Genomic DNA, 15,834 nt, shown 5'->3' with positions numbered 1-15,834 from the left:
TTACACCATAGGTGTAAAATTCACCCCCATCAAGTCCTGCGCCAGCTCTCAAGCCATAGTCCAGGTTCACTGCACTTTCCCATACCTTTTTTAATTCTAAAGGAAGACACTGGAAACAGTTTTTCCTTATTTACTGTGTGAAAGCCGTTCATGATTTTGAACACCTATTTCAAATCTCCTCTTAACCTTCTCTGCTATAAGGAGAAGAACCCCAGCTTCTCCAGTCTCTCCACATAACTCCAGTCCCTCATCTGTGGTAACTCGGGTCGCTAAGTTCAGAAATCAGCTTCATGGTAGTAAACTTGTATTTTTTTTAAAGAGTTGGGGGGGTGGGTGGGAGGAAAGGGAAGTAAAAATAAGTTAAATGGTTATGCTTTAGTGGCAAAAAAATTATTTCCAATTTTAATTGCTATATTGTATAATAAGTTTTCTCTAATTCCATTCATCCTGCTGAGAAGTTTTGCTGGTAAATCTAAATAATGTGTTTTAAATTTGTTGTATAAATTAATGATGAATTATAGCACCATATTTATTTGTTATAGTCAGATTTATATGACAAAGTTGAATACAACCAAAATATTATTTACTTGATAAAACTACTAGATATTTGGCAGAATACCTTCAAGAGGTATAAATGTACTTAGTTTTTACTTTATCCACATTCAGTATATAATTTTCTTTACTAGAGTCCGCTACTAATGGAGAAAAGGATTCCAACTCTTCTGTTTCTGCTGTCATACAGCAAGAAAAAGTTGCAAATCCTTCTCCTCCTTTAAAAGAGGAAGCACATGAGCCAACAGAAGCTCTAGAAACCCCAATGCAAAATGAACAAGATGACCTGAATCCTGCAGAGCAAGCTGCAAAGCAAGAATTACTTGCTGTGGAAGGTTCAACAGATGAAGATGATATAGAAAGTGGAGGGGAGGGCATGTACAGGGAACGAGATGAATTTGTTGTAAAGATGGAAGACATTAAAGCTCTTAAGGTAATGCAACATGATTTTGCTTTTATTCTATATTTTCCATCAGGTTTGAATGGAAATGATTAAATGTTTAATGCTAAGGTTGATCACATTCTGTGCATTGAATAGTGGTGCTTCCAAAGTCAAATTTACCTGGAAAGTGACCATTCTGCACACCTCACTCACCATATAAGACCATTAGTTGCTGAAGTGAAGTGTCTATCCTGGTCTGACAACACCTATCAACACAAGCTGCATCTTTTCTAAAAAAAATATATATTCATGTAACTATTGAGGCACTGTCACTGTACGAAGTGGCAACTTTTTCCTTTTGCTAATTTTCTCACTTTTCTCTCCTACTCACACTATGGAGGAAGCTGTTAACCTCTAAGGTTACATGAGCACCAGTCACTTTTCAGTACCTCACCAAAGTGGTTATTCATTTCTGAGCCTTAACCATGAGTTGTTGGCAGGAAAATTGTATTGAGGTGCATCACAGCTGAGCTGTATCCTGTCTTCACCTGATGTCCAAACACATGTGCTTCCAGCAGCAGTTAAAACATAAGAAATAGGAGCAGGAATAGGACATACGGCCCCTCGAGGCTGCTCCACTATTCAGTCAGATCATGGCTGATCTTTGACCTCAACTCCACTTTCCTGTCTGATCCCCATATCCCTTGATTCCCCTAGAGTCCAAAAATCTATCTATCTCAGCCTTGAATATACTCAACGACTCAGCATCCACAGCCCTCTGGGGTAGAGAATTCCAAAGATCCACAACCCTCTGAGTGAAGAAATTCCTCCTCATCTCAGTCTTGAATGGCTGACCCTTTATCCTGTGACTATGCCCCCTAGTTCTAGAATCTCTAGCCAGGGGAAATAACCTCTCAGTATCTACCCTGTCAAGCCCCCTCAGAATCTTATGTTTTAATGAGATCACCTCTCATTCCTCTAAACTGCAGAGACTATAGGCCCATTCTACTCAACCTCTCTTCATAGGACAACCCTCTCTTCCCAGGAATTAATCTAGTGAACCTTCGATGCACCGTCTCTAAGGCAAGTATATCCTTCCTTAGATATGGAGACCAAAACTGTATGCAGTACTCCAGGTGAGGTCTCACTAAAGCCATGTACAACGGTAGTAAGACTTCCCTACTCTTGTACTCCAGCCCCCTTGCAATAAAGGCCAACATGCCATTTACTTTCCTAATTGCCTGCTGCACCTCCATACTAACTTCTTGTGTTTCTTGTATGAGGACACCCAAGTCTCTCTGAAGACTAACATTTAATAGTTTCTCACCATTTAAAAAATATTCTATTTTTTTGTTCTTCCTACCAAATTGAATAACCTCACATTTCCCCACATTATACTCCATCTGCCACCTTTTTGGCCACTCACTTAACCTGTCTATATCCCTTTGCAAACTCTGTGTCCTCCTCACAGCTTACTTTCTCACCTAGCTTTATATCGCCAGCAAACTTGGATTCATTACACTCGGTCCCTTCATCTAAGCCATTAACATAGATTGTGAATAGCTGAGGTCCAAGCACCGATCCTTGCGGTACCCATTAGTTACAGCCTGCCAACCTGACTCGTTTATCCTTACTCTCTTTTCTGTCCTTTAACCAATCCTCTATCCATGCTAATATATTACCCCCAACCCCATGAGCCCTTACCTTATGTAACATCTTTTTATATGACACCTTATCAAATGCCTTTTGAAAATCCAAATATACTACATCCACTGGTTCCCCTTTATCTACCCTTCTAGTTACATCCTCAAAAAACTCATAGATTTGTCAAACATGATTTCTCTTTCATAAAACCATGTTGACTCTGCCTAATCATATTATGATTTTCTAAGTGCCCTGTTACCACTTCCTTTGTAATGGATTCCAGCATTTTCCCAACGACGGATGTCAGGCTAACTGGCCTGTAGTTCCCTGTTTTCTCTCTCTCCCTTCTTGAATAGCGGGGTAACATTTGTTACCTTCCAATCCACTGGGACCGTTCCAGAATCGAGAATTTTGGAAGACCATAACCAATGCATCCACTATCTCTGCAGCCACCTCTTTTAGAACCCTAGGATGTAGGCCATCAGGTCCAGGGGATTTGTTGGCTTTTAGTCCCATTAGTTTGTCCATACTTTTTCTCTAGTGATATTAATTGTTTTAAGTTCCTCACTCTCATTAGCCCCTTGGTTCCCCACTATTTTTGGTATACTTCTTGCGTTTTCTACTGTGAAGACAGATACAAAATATTTGTTTAACGCATCTGCCATTTCCTGATTTCCATATTATAATTTCTCCTGTTTTTGCCTCTAAAGGACCAACGTTTACTTTTGCTACTTTCTTCCTTTTTACAAATGCCATCTCTCAGTCCATTGACTTAACCTGAGATGGTCAAGGATAGATCCTTGTTGGAGTCCAGCGATAACAGTGTGGGGGTGGGAAGAAAAGCCATTGCTAGAGATACTCTGACTGCAACCGCAGTTGCTGAACTGCGATCAGGAGTGTGAACCCTGGGTAACACGACCCTCCCTAGCCCAGGGCCACTGAGGGTAGCTGTAATGCTGCTACTGCCACACTGCCTAAGAGCAATCAAATCTGTTCCATAGTTCTATCACCGTTAGTAAAAAATGTATGTTGCTCAGTTTATTTTTCCTTTGACACCCTTAACTTTAAATTGGGCCACCTAGCCCTCAAAAGAGCTGAATTCGAGAGGTGAGGTGAGAGTGACTGCCCTTAACATCGAGGCAGCATTTGACAGAGTGTGGCACCAAGGAGGTCAATGGGAATCAGGGGGAAAACTCTTCAGTGGCTGGAGTCATACCGAGCAAAAAGGAAGATGGTAGTGGTTGTTGGAGGCCAATCGTTTCAGCTCCAGGGCATTGCTGCAGGAGTTCCTCAGGGCAGTGTCCTCGGCCCAACCATCTTCAGCTGCTTCATCAATGACCTTCCCTCCATCATAAGGTCAGAAATGGGGATGTTCGCTGATGATTGCACAGTGTTCAGTTCCATTCGCAACCCCTCAGATAATGAAGCAGTCTGAGCCCGCATGCAGTAAGACCTGGACAACATCCAGGCTTGGGCTGATAAGTGGCAAGCAACATTCGTGCCAGGCAATGACCATCTCCAACAAGAGAGAATCTAACCACCACCCCTTGACATTCAACAGCATTACCATTGCCGAATCCCCCACAATCAACATCCTGGGGGTCACCATTGACCAGAAACTTAACTGGACCAGCCACATAAATACTGTGGCTGCAAGAGCAGGTCAGAGGCTGGGTATTCCACGGCAAGTGACTCACCTCCTGACTCCCCAAAGCCTTTCCACCATCTACAAGGCATGAGTCATGAGTGTGATGGAATACTCTCCACTTGCCTGGATGAGCGCAGCTCCAACAACACTCAAGAAGCTCGACACCATCCAGGACAAAGCAGCCCGCTTGATTGGCACCCCATCCACCACCCTAAACATTCACTCCCTTCACCGGCGCACCGTGGCTGCAGTGTGTACCATCCACAGGATGCACTGCAGCAACTCTCCAAGGCTTCTTCGACAGCACCTCCCAAACCTGTGACCTCTACCACCTAGAAGGACAAGGGCAGCAGGCACATGGGAACAACACCACCTGCACGTTCCCCTCCAAGTCACACACCATCCCGACTTGGAAATATATCGCCGTTCCTTCATCGTTGCTGGGTCAAAATCCTGGAACTCCCTTCCTAACAGCACTGTGGGAGAACCTTCACCACACTGACTGTAGCGGTTCAAGAAGGCGGCTCACCACCACCTTCTCGAGGGCAATTATGGATGGGCAATAAATGCTGGCCGTGCAAGCGACGCCCACATCCCACGAACGAATAAAAAAAAATCCTGCACCCGACAGAAGAACTTTCCTGGATCCAAATTCTCCATTCCTATGAAAATCTTTTAGACCACTGTTGGGTTTCTCATTATCCTCTTCTCTAGTGAATAAAGTCCCAGGGTTGACCATTTTTGCTGATAACTCGGCTCTCTAAGTTCAGAAAGCAGCTTCATATCCCTCCTCTGAGATCCCTCCAGAGAGAAAAGCTGAACCAAATACTCCAGATCTGGTCTCACCAAAGCCAAATAAAACTTGAACATCATCAACTTTGAATTTTACAGCACATCCCTAGCTATATGCTCTAACACTTTATTTGCTTTCTTGGTACTTGTGAATATTGAACCCCCAAATCTCTTTCCTACTGTATGACCTCAAGAATGTTGTTATTTAACGTATACACATTCTCACTAATACCTACTCTCATGACATTGTACTAATTAATTTTGAATTCTGTACGCCATCTCTCTGTCCATTGACTTAACCTGAGATGGATAGATTATGGATAGATCCTTGTGGGACTCCAGCGATAACAGTGTGGGGGTGGGAAGAGAAGCCATTGCTCGAGATACTTTGGCTGCGACTGGATAGGTAAGAGTGGAACCAAGCGCGTAAGTCCCATTCAGCTGGACGTCGGAGAAGAAACGTTGGAGGATGGTGTGATCAGCCATGTCAAAAAGGACAAGCGATGGTGTACCATGGTCACAGTCACAGAGGGTGTCATTTGTGATTGATTAGGATCATTTCTTTGCTGTGACTGGGGTAAAAATATGATTGGAGAGAATCAAACAAGGAGTTAAACAGGGTCACAGATTTGGGACGCCAGAACATGTTCAAAATCTTGGAGAAGAAAGGGAGGTTGGAAATGGGGCGGTAGTTTGCAAGGACAGAGGTGTAGAAGGTAGGTTTTTTGAGGAGGGGTGTTGACTGCAGTTTTGAAAGGAAGGGGGATAGAACCTGAGTAGAGGGAACCGTGGCAGTGTACTTATGCTGGTGTTTATGCTCCACGCGAGCCTCCTCCCACTGTACTTCATCTAACCCTATCAGCGTATCCTTCTATTCCTTTCTCACTCATGTGTTTATCTAGCTTCCCCTTAAATGCATCTGTTATTTGCCTCAAGGACTCCATGTGGTAGAAAGTTAATTGGTAGATTGAGTGGGCAAAACTGTGGAATATGGATTTCAATGCCAGTAAGTGTGAGGTCATCCATTTTTGACCAAAAAGGATAGATCTGAGTATTTTTAATCAATAAAAGGAAAGTGTTTTCATATTCCAGCTTTCTTTGCTGTTAGCAAATGCACAATTGTAAAAATGTTACCTGCTAACTTTTCTAGTAGCAATAGGAGTTATTCACTTTACCCATATAGGATATATACAGAGCTGCAGAACTGTATAAAATGTGAAAATGTGTTTTGAGATTTGGTTTCAGACCTGTTATGTGGCAGAGTACCAGGTTCCTGTTTATCTTTTGAGTTGCACTACTGTGGATGGCAAATGTTCTATATGTAATTATTTTCTTTTAGAAAATTCCGTACATGCTTTTCTTCTGTCTTTTTATGAGTACAATATAAAAGTACATATTGTAAAATTCACAACTAACGAGGGCAAATATTCCTAAAAGATCCAAATATGCCATTCATTTTTCAACATTATTTGCATTTAGATAACAGAGAGCAATTTCTCCTGTATCTTAAACCCCGTTATCTCCGTAACTATGCTACTGATCACCATCACACTTTTCTTTCTCTCTCTCTCTCTCTTTCCCCCCCCCCCTTCAAATAAACAGCCTTGCTTGACGTTCCTGAATGCCTTTTCCCTTCCTACCCCAAATAAATTGAACTGACATGCAGACCTGAATCTTAAAATTAAGTTAGAAGAAAATTTGGCAAATATATTTTTTTACATTCTTTTCAGCATTTGTTTTTGGAAATGTTGTCAAGAAGAAGCTTATGCTGTGTTCAGGTGTGAAATATGGCTTCTATTTCACTTGGATTATAAAATTGCATGATTACAAATAAAGCTGTTTTCGTATACTATCTTGTTTGAAATGGAATTCAGCTTTTTGTTACAAGAAGGAAACCTCACAGTTTGAGGGGAAATCGTGATTTTCAAATATTGCTAGTGTCTATTTGTTGTGAGCATTAAGCATTGATCAGATTTTACTGACGGTCAGTTCTGCTATATTAGCGGATAACTGTTGGCATGGTTTAAAATCCTTGTCTAACTGAAGTGCTGAAAGCCTGGAAAGTTAACAACACTGATATTTAAACTGTGGTTTATGATGTTTGCAAAGTGCACAAGCGTGATTGTGTTAATCCTTTTGAAGAAATCTATTTCTTTTCCTTCCTTCACTCTTGATTTATGTATTTTAAATATTTTATTTACACACTTATTCTTCCTTGTGCTACTTCTGATTTTTTTTTTGTGTGGTTTTTCTCAATACTTTCATTCATCATTCTTTGTCCATCGTTCTTCGCCCCACCTATCTATCTTTCATTCAGGTGGGCATTAAAGATTCCATTGTACTGTTTGAAGAAGAGGATGGAGTTCTCCCAGTGACCTAGCCAATATTCTTCCCACAGCCATAATCAAAAAAAAAAAGGCTGGTGATTCATTTCATTGCTGCTATGGAATCCTGCATGCAAAATGGTTGTTAGATTTGCCTGCAAAAGTTGCTGCACTTTGAAGTAATTCATTAACATGAAGCCTTTGAGACATTGCTGAGAAATGTAATATGATGTATAAATGCAAGTACTTTCTATTTATGAAATCTGCTGTTTTCCAAGTTCTTGTCAGTTTAATGTAAGCTTCAGCTTTTGAACATCTCCAAGCACCGCAACTTCAATTCATAAACAATCAAGAATGGCTTCAGCAAAGGAGAGTTCCCGGCCAAAAAAGTGAAATGATTAGAATTTTTCTGGTAGTATCATATTTTAATACCAGTGTTGCCAGCCCCTGCAAAGAAGAATTCTGTTTTTTTTTATATCTTACATTTTTCTATAAATGACATATAATGTTCCCATATAAATGGTTTTCAGATTCCAGATATCTACATTGCGTGTCAAAAAAATGTGATGGCCAGTCCAGAGTAAATGTCATTAGATAATGAGTCCTACTGTGTTATTTCCCACATATGAGTTTCTGTTCTCAGCTGGGCTGTCTAAAGTAAAGTATAAATGAGCCAATTGCCTAATGGATAGGAGAGAAAAGAGCCTGAGTCAATCTGTATTGCTCTTAGGCACCTGCTTGTGTCTAGTTCAAGAATATTGTTGATGGAAACCTTAGAAAGTGGTCCCCTGCCCAGTCAAAGAATTTTTGGACACTAAGAGAATCAAAGGATATGGGGATAGGGTGGGAAAGTGGAGTTGAGGTCGAAGATCAGCCATGATCTTATTGAATGGCGGAGCAGGCTCGAGGGGCCGTATGGCCTACTCCTGCTCCTATTTCTTATGTTCGTATGTATGAATGCTGTTGTGGGGAGGAAATATCCCAGAGGGAATAAAACAACTTTTTTGATGTCAGTAGAAAGGAGAGAAAAAATGATATGTTTGAGTAAAAATGTTGGCCAAACTATTACTATTAGTGATGTGTATGTTTCTTCATTTATCCAGGAGGGTTGAATTCGTGACAATATGGTAAAAATTGAACTGAAATTAGAAAAATAAATGCATTTTGGTCTGATGCTGGTACCAGCATATCCCTTTGAGCTTAATGCAAATCATTTGACCACATTGTATACAGAAGTTAATTCGTAGCCTATGTTGGCCTTTTTCTCATTACTTCCACAACACAGCTGTTCCACTTTGTGTTCTACAAATCTGTTTCTCTACCTTCCTAGTGTTTTTATTTGTTATGAAATAATGGCAAGAATTTTATGAAGTATGGTTCTGTTTTTCTAAAGTTAAAAGACTAATATTTTATCATGTAGCAAAACAATTATGATTTAACAGGACAAAAACATATTTCAAATTCCATTTAACTTCAGGATTTGTGAAGGGCCTAGTTTTGTAATGAAGCTAATAATGCAAAATTATTAAATCATCATAGCCGTGTATGTATAGCTTTAAGCAAGTGATTGGGTCTAAGGGAACATTTAGAAGAATGAGAAAACATTGAAACATCACAATTTAGTGGTGGTAACACGAGGACTTTGAATAACTCAGTCAGTGAACCAATTTGTAACACATATCTATTTCCTTTAGCAGAATTAATATAGTGGAAATTTTAAAAGCCTTTTAAGAGTAGTGGAGGCATTTGAATGAATTATTGGTGTTTGCATTCTTTGGAAAAAAACATTCTAATTTTACTGGTGCAGAATTTAAAAAGACTGGACTAAGAAACTGAAATGTATCTACTTGTGAGCTTTGTCAGGATAATTGACATTTTCCTTTGAAATGGTTACAAGTGAATTATAGAGCTCAAGATGGAATTGACAGCTGAGACACATATCTGTAGCAATTAACTTAATTATATAATATACAGAAATATGCTCATTGTACAACATCGTGAACAGATTGTAGACCAAATAGTCATAGATGGATATGTGGATACAAATTTATTTTAAGGAATGTGCATACTTTTACCAGATCTTTCTTATCTATAAGATGCATTACTTAAGATGCATTCCCCAGTCACCAAAGGCATTTTGAGAGCTCTGTCAGTAATATACATAACTGAAGAGTGCCATTAACCTAATATTGTATTTTGTTTCAGCAATAAACACTTGAACAGATTACATATATTACAACAGTGATAAGTATGGTGGCGGACTGGGTCAGGGAGATCCCTAGAGAGCCAGCTAGTGTGGTGATTAGTGCAGTTGTTAAATTTTAAAAATAAATCTTAAGCCAACTCTACTCAGTCAGTTTCTGATGTAGTGGGGGATGGATGGCGCTCCTGAAGAAATACACCAAGTAGGGGTTTCCAGTATAGTTCCATTTTGATCTTTCTGTCATACTTTCTGTCTGACCCTCTCAGAAGAGAGAAAGTACTACATTGGGTCAGTGTATATGCTTGAAGCCCACCTATTCAGGAGAGTATTCTTTAAATGTAAGAAGCTGTTTGAAATTGTGAGTGTCATTGATCAAAATCTAGTATTTCATGTTGCTTTATTTGTAGTGCTTCAAATGTGTTATTACCTGGTTGGGTCATAACCATGTAGATAATTTAGTTTTCCTGCAGCTGTCATCTGTTTATCAGAATCTAAAAAACTTTAAAAGTGATACTTCAAACAATTGTGGCCGTACTTGGATTTTCTTTTCATTTGAAAGTTATTTTAGGAGTTTGACAATGACGACTATACTGTAGCAGCAGTGTCTTGGTTCACTTTAGTGTGCTATTTAGGGTGATTGGTCACCCTACAGGGTCAGTTTGATCATGGAGTCTGTTGGCCATAAATTTCCATTACTTTTTAAATTACTGGAAAGATGAAGTTTTGGTCTTGACCACTAGAACTCTTAAATTGTTATTATGAAAATTACTGTAGATGTGACTGCTGCTGTGCTGGCTGACCTTAAATTTACATAGAATTACATAGAATGTATAGCACAGAAGCAGGCCATTCAACCCAGCTGGGGTTTATGCTTCACATGAGCCTCCTTCATCCCTCCCTACTTCATCTAACGCCATCAACATATCGTTCTATTCCTTTCTCCCTCACGTGTTTGTCTAGCTTCCCTTTAGATGCATCTATGCTAGTCGCCCCAACTGCTCCTTGTGGTAGCGAGTTCCACATTCTAACCACTCTCTGGGTAAAGAAGTTTCTCCTGAATTCCCTATTGAATTTATTAGTGCCTATCTTATATTTATGGCCCCAGGTCCTGGTCTCCCCCGCAAGTGGAAACATCTTCTCTATGTCTACCCTGTCTAACCCTTTCATAATCTTAAAAGACCCCAATCAGGTGACCCCTCAGTCTTTTTTCTAGAGAAAAGAGCCCACCAACCTGTTCAATCTTTCCTGATAAGTGTAACCTCTCAGTTCTGGTATCATCCCAGTAAATCATCTTTGCCCCTTCTCCAGTTCCTCTATATCCTTTTTATAATAGGGAGACCAGAACTGTTCACAGTACTCCGTGTGGTCTAACCAAGGTTCTAAAGAAGTTTAGCATAATTTCTCTGCTTTTCAATTCTGTCCCTCTAGAAATGAACCCCAGTGCTTTGTTTGCTTTTTTAATGACCTTATCGCTACTTTTAATGATTTGTGTATCTGTACCTCTGGATCCCTCTGCTCCTCTGCCCCATTTAGACTCCTATTTTCCAAGGAGTATGTGGCCTCCTTATTCTTCCTACCAAAATGTACCACCTCACACTTACCTATATTGAAATTCATTTGCCAATTATACATCCATTCTGCAAGTTTATTAATGTCTTCCTGTATTTTGTCCAGTCCTCCTCAGTATTAACTATACCCCCAATTTGGTGTCATCTGCAAATTTTGAAATTGTACTTCTGATTCCCAAGTCCAAATTGTTTAAGTAAATGGTGAACAACAGTGGTCCTAGCACCGATCCTTGTGGAACACCACTTCCCACCTTTTGCCACTCCGAGTAACTACCTTTAACCCCTACTCTCTGTGTTCTGTTATGTAGCCTTAAACTTGTTAGAGCTTTCCTACTTTAAAACCTTAAAACTCACATCTTTTACCAAGCTTTTAGTCACCCCCTTAATATCTCCTTCTTTGGCTCTGTGTTGATTTTTGTCTGATTACGCTCCTCTGAAGCACCTTGGATGTTTTTCTACATTAAAGGCGCAATATAAATGCAAGTTGTTCACGTCAGAAAGTCTTTTTTAAAAAAAGAGATACCAAGCATTGATAGATTCATTTGATTAATTTATTTTAAATAATGCTCTGGACTATTAAGTGCCTATAAAATCGCACCTGGACATAGTTAAGAGAATCTTAACTGGTTAACAGCATTAATGTATATTCAGCGGTACCCTTGAATATAGTTATATATGTACTGATATATGCAGGCAGGTTATGTGTAATTCCCCAAATTTAAGCAAGACTTTTGGACTTTCAAGTCCCTGCACCCCACCCACAATCAGTTTAGATATTTTGAGTTCCTATGTTCAAAAATCTGAATCTACAGGACAATACCATCCAAGTTGATTTAGTTGCAGTTTGAATATTTTAAATGTGCACTATTTGGATTCTCAAACTGTTTCTGAACTCATCCAGACAGCTGCGGTATTGGTACAAGTCAGGGACTGAAAAGGAAACTGCTTTATTTTTTCTTTCTAATGCTAAGTTGTTTGTTTGTAGGTGGCCTTAAACACAGGTAGAGAACCTCCTGCTATATGGAAGGTACAAAAAGCTTTGTTACAAAAATTTATGCCTGAAGTAAAAGATGGACAGAGACAATTCTCTGCAACCAATAGCGTGAGTGAAATCTCCTTTCAAATAATTATCTGTATAATAGGAAGTATGCTCAATGCTTTGATACGGGGGAACAATATAAACAGTTGTTTACTTAAAAATGTTTTTGTTTTCACATTTTAATAAAGTCTAAGGTAGCGCGTAGTAAATTTTCTAATCTTTTGTCTATTGTCTTGAAGCATGGTCTGATGAAGCTTAAATAGATGTGTTGCTTCTACATAATTACCTTAAAATACTCTACTCTGTTCCAGTAATATGTCTAAAATACATTAGAGAGCTGTACTCTCTCCCCAACTGTGCTTTACTTGTTCTGGTAATGCTTGATACTGGCACTGAGTGTGTAAAACGAAGAGTGTCCCATTTCTTTGTCTGAGCATAGCATTTTGCAAATTTTTTAAAAAGGAGACTGGTTGTGCTTGTAACTTATTTACTTACAAATTTAAAATCTTTACCTACCTCAGCCTTCATGATTTCCCACGTTGCATACCTCTGCTGCTTTAATTTCTACATGTGACCCATTTTAAAATCAGCACAGTTGATGTCACCTGGAGACTGAGAGTAAAACTCTACTATTGCATATGTGCTGGCACTATTATTAAATTCCTTGGACGTCGTGGTTTTCAGACATTCTACACCAGTGACTATAAAAGGAACAGAATTTGTTATACATGTGGAAGTTTTAATTTACCACCATTACCATGCCAAGCATTCCAGTGACTCCTCAAGACCAAGCTGCAAACAATAGGACAGCAGACAACAGTCAGTGGGATCCTGACACCAATTTACTTTGTACATCAAAGTTTTACAAATATTCCTCATTTTTTTTCCTCTTCAGTTGCAGAGTTTCTCATTATTGGTATCAAGTTGCTGAGTTTAAGTTTCCCAAGATAATGCAGTGCCTGAGGTGCTTGTAAATTATAGGACATTCATGTATTATTAAGCAGAGACCAGTATCCTACATTTGTTTAGGCGTGAAGACTATTCTGTAAAGTGTTGAGAGAAAGGAATGGTAAAAATAGAATAGAAATAATACTGCAGTTCTTGCATTTTTTTAAAATATAAGATAGCAGAATGACAACTTTTTAAAATACTTTGGATAAGTGGCTGACAGATGCATAAACATAAAGAAGTTGCTCTAAAACAATGCTCTTTGCAAAATGTTTTTTACATTTCTTAATTTATAGTATCTTGGATACTTTGGAGATGCAAAAACCAAATACAAGCGGGTGTATGTAAAGTTTATCGAAAATATAAACAAGAAGGATTATGTTCGAGTTTGTTCCAAAAAGCCAAGAAACAGACAGTTGCAAACTTTAAGGTATGGAAAATATTTTGATTTTTGTCCATTTTGATGTTAATGAGTTGTTGGTATTCATCTAGCTTGACTCGGCATAATTTCTGAGTGGTTTATTAATTAGAACTTTAAATTCTTTCAGGAACCGTAAGCTTTTGTACAAATTGAATAATACCATTAACAATGCAAGATTGGCTGAATTCACGTTTCAATTTTGTAAGGAAATGACTGTACTCACTTTGAAACAGGAAGGCAAAGAACAGAAGTATAACTTAACGAGCAACCAAGTGTAGATGCTATAGCAGGAGTGAGGAAAAATACATGTGGAATTTTACTACACCAACTATTCTTAATTGTCAACTAAATCTATCAGGAACATATAGTTTCCACCAACCTCATTTTTTCCTTCCCTCTCATTCTTTTTGATCTCTACAAAGTAGAATGTGTACCTTATAACAGGGTAGTAAATTGTTCTGCAATTCAATATCCAAAATGACCTGACAAAATTCTCTTTAAGGTGCTGTGTTATGTGGTAGTACTTTTTATCTTCAATAAAAAAGACAATGTCTAATAAATTTGCTACCATCAAGTGAAAATAAATGGTGTAATTATTTTGTCAAAAATTCAATATCCACTATATGTTATAGCCTATTATCTCTCAGTAAGTAATCCAATTTGGGATTCAGGTAATAAACTATTACTACTCGCAGTCCATTTCTCCTCTGTGAAATGTTATGGGATGTTTTCTTTGTTAAAAGGCACTTTAGAAATGTGAGTTGTTACCCTAAATAGCTTAAGCTGACCTTCCTTCCTCCCTCCTTCAAAAAAAATCCAATCTTTAAGTTAGATTCTAGGATTCCTAAAAGTACTGCTTGATTTAAGGGTATAGGATTAGAACACATAGTTGGTTTATTCTAAGGGATGGGGTCTTTATCTGATGATCATATCTAGAAGGACGTCTAAGATTCTTTTGGAAGAAAACTCGGATATAGATTATAACAGGTTGAATTAGGTAGAAATATTTCAAACTAGATCCAACTATTTATACTTGTCCTTTAAAGTGCCTGTCACTGGACTTATTGACTTGCTATATTAATTGTAAGTTCAGCAATGCAATGGTAACTGTTGATGATAGGAGTGTTTATTCTGAAAGACTAATTTTAATTTGAGGTTCAATTAAAAGTTTATCCATATCATAATTATATAAGTTGAACAATTAGAGCTGTATATTTGTCCAATCTAGAATTAATTTAGAACTGTTCATCAGGCTGTTTTTCTTCATTATATATTTGTCTTCAGGCATAGCCAATCAAAGACGGGTTCTAGTAATAAAGTCTCTGTCAGTAACTCTGCAGCGCCTAAAGTTTCATCAGCAAAATCCAAAGCTAGGCCAGTTAAACAAGTAAAGGTAAAGGCTGAACCACCACCCAAAAAGCGAAAGAAATGGCTGAAGGAGGAGTATTCATCCCACTCAGACTCTTCTCTAGAAACTCAGAGTGATGATGAAGATGGTAAGGCCTTATTACATTTTTTTATTTGTTTTTTAATGGGTTTTGCTATGAACGTAGTCCATCTCTAAGTGATGTCATCCCGGAATAGGAACCAACATAAGCTCTGAATTTTTCTGCATTAATCATTTGGATTATTCCATTAAAACTTTTAATTTGCTAAAACTTTCCCCATAGCTGTTGCAACTTAATTGTATCTTCAAAACCATGCTTAAATGAGTATTTTGCAAGAAACGGACATGTGGAAATCCCAAAGGACTCTTGATGATTCCATACAATCTTTTGTCACATTGAAGTGTGCAATATCTGGATTCACGGTGGGAAGAGGGAGAGGGGATTCAGTCAAGAATCTACATTAGGTTGTCCGCTCATTTGCTAAAATGAAGAACTGGCATGTAGCCTGCACATGTTCAAACAAGTTCGGAACAGTACCAGTCCAGCATGCATAAATACGTTACACTTGGCTGATTTCAAGTCTTATTTGACTCCTGAAAGACGCAGGAACCCTGATCTAAATTATGATTTCTCATTTGCTTTTTTGATCACTGAATACAAGAAATAAAATAACTGCCTCTAAATAGTGTAAGAGTTCTTGTTCTATTAAAAGAAAATTGACTTTTTTCACAAGATGAAGGATACCAGTATTGGGAGTGAAAATTTTTTCCCAATCAGTGTCGGCATCAAGCACTCCCAACTATAACACAGACCATGCAGAGTAAAGCTCCATATACTCTGCTGCAACAGTGTTCCTTATTGACAACCTCAGAAAAGCACTACAACTGTACCAGTATAAAGATATAGCTTCAGAATAGTCAAACTC

The 15,834-nt window shown here is 38.5% G+C and overlaps 1 protein-coding gene across 1 annotated transcript in view; it reads left to right on the top strand.

Moving 5' to 3' along the window:
• qser1 (glutamine and serine rich 1) overlaps positions 1-15,834 on the top strand; it is a 129,759-nt gene that overhangs the window by 86,681 nt on the left and 27,244 nt on the right. The window contains exons 5-8 of the mRNA XM_067994172.1: positions 687-985; positions 12,099-12,215; positions 13,397-13,530; positions 14,806-15,017. Of these exons, the coding sequence (XP_067850273.1) occupies positions 687-985; positions 12,099-12,215; positions 13,397-13,530; positions 14,806-15,017 (762 nt within the window). The remainder of the gene's footprint in view (positions 1-686; positions 986-12,098; positions 12,216-13,396; positions 13,531-14,805; positions 15,018-15,834) is intronic.

Source organism: Heptranchias perlo, chromosome 12 (genome assembly GCF_035084215.1).
Source record: "Heptranchias perlo isolate sHepPer1 chromosome 12, sHepPer1.hap1, whole genome shotgun sequence".
NCBI lineage: Eukaryota > Metazoa > Chordata > Chondrichthyes > Hexanchiformes > Hexanchidae > Heptranchias > Heptranchias perlo.
Note: the sequence above shows the minus strand (reverse complement) of the source record. Positions and strands in the feature narration are given on the sequence as shown.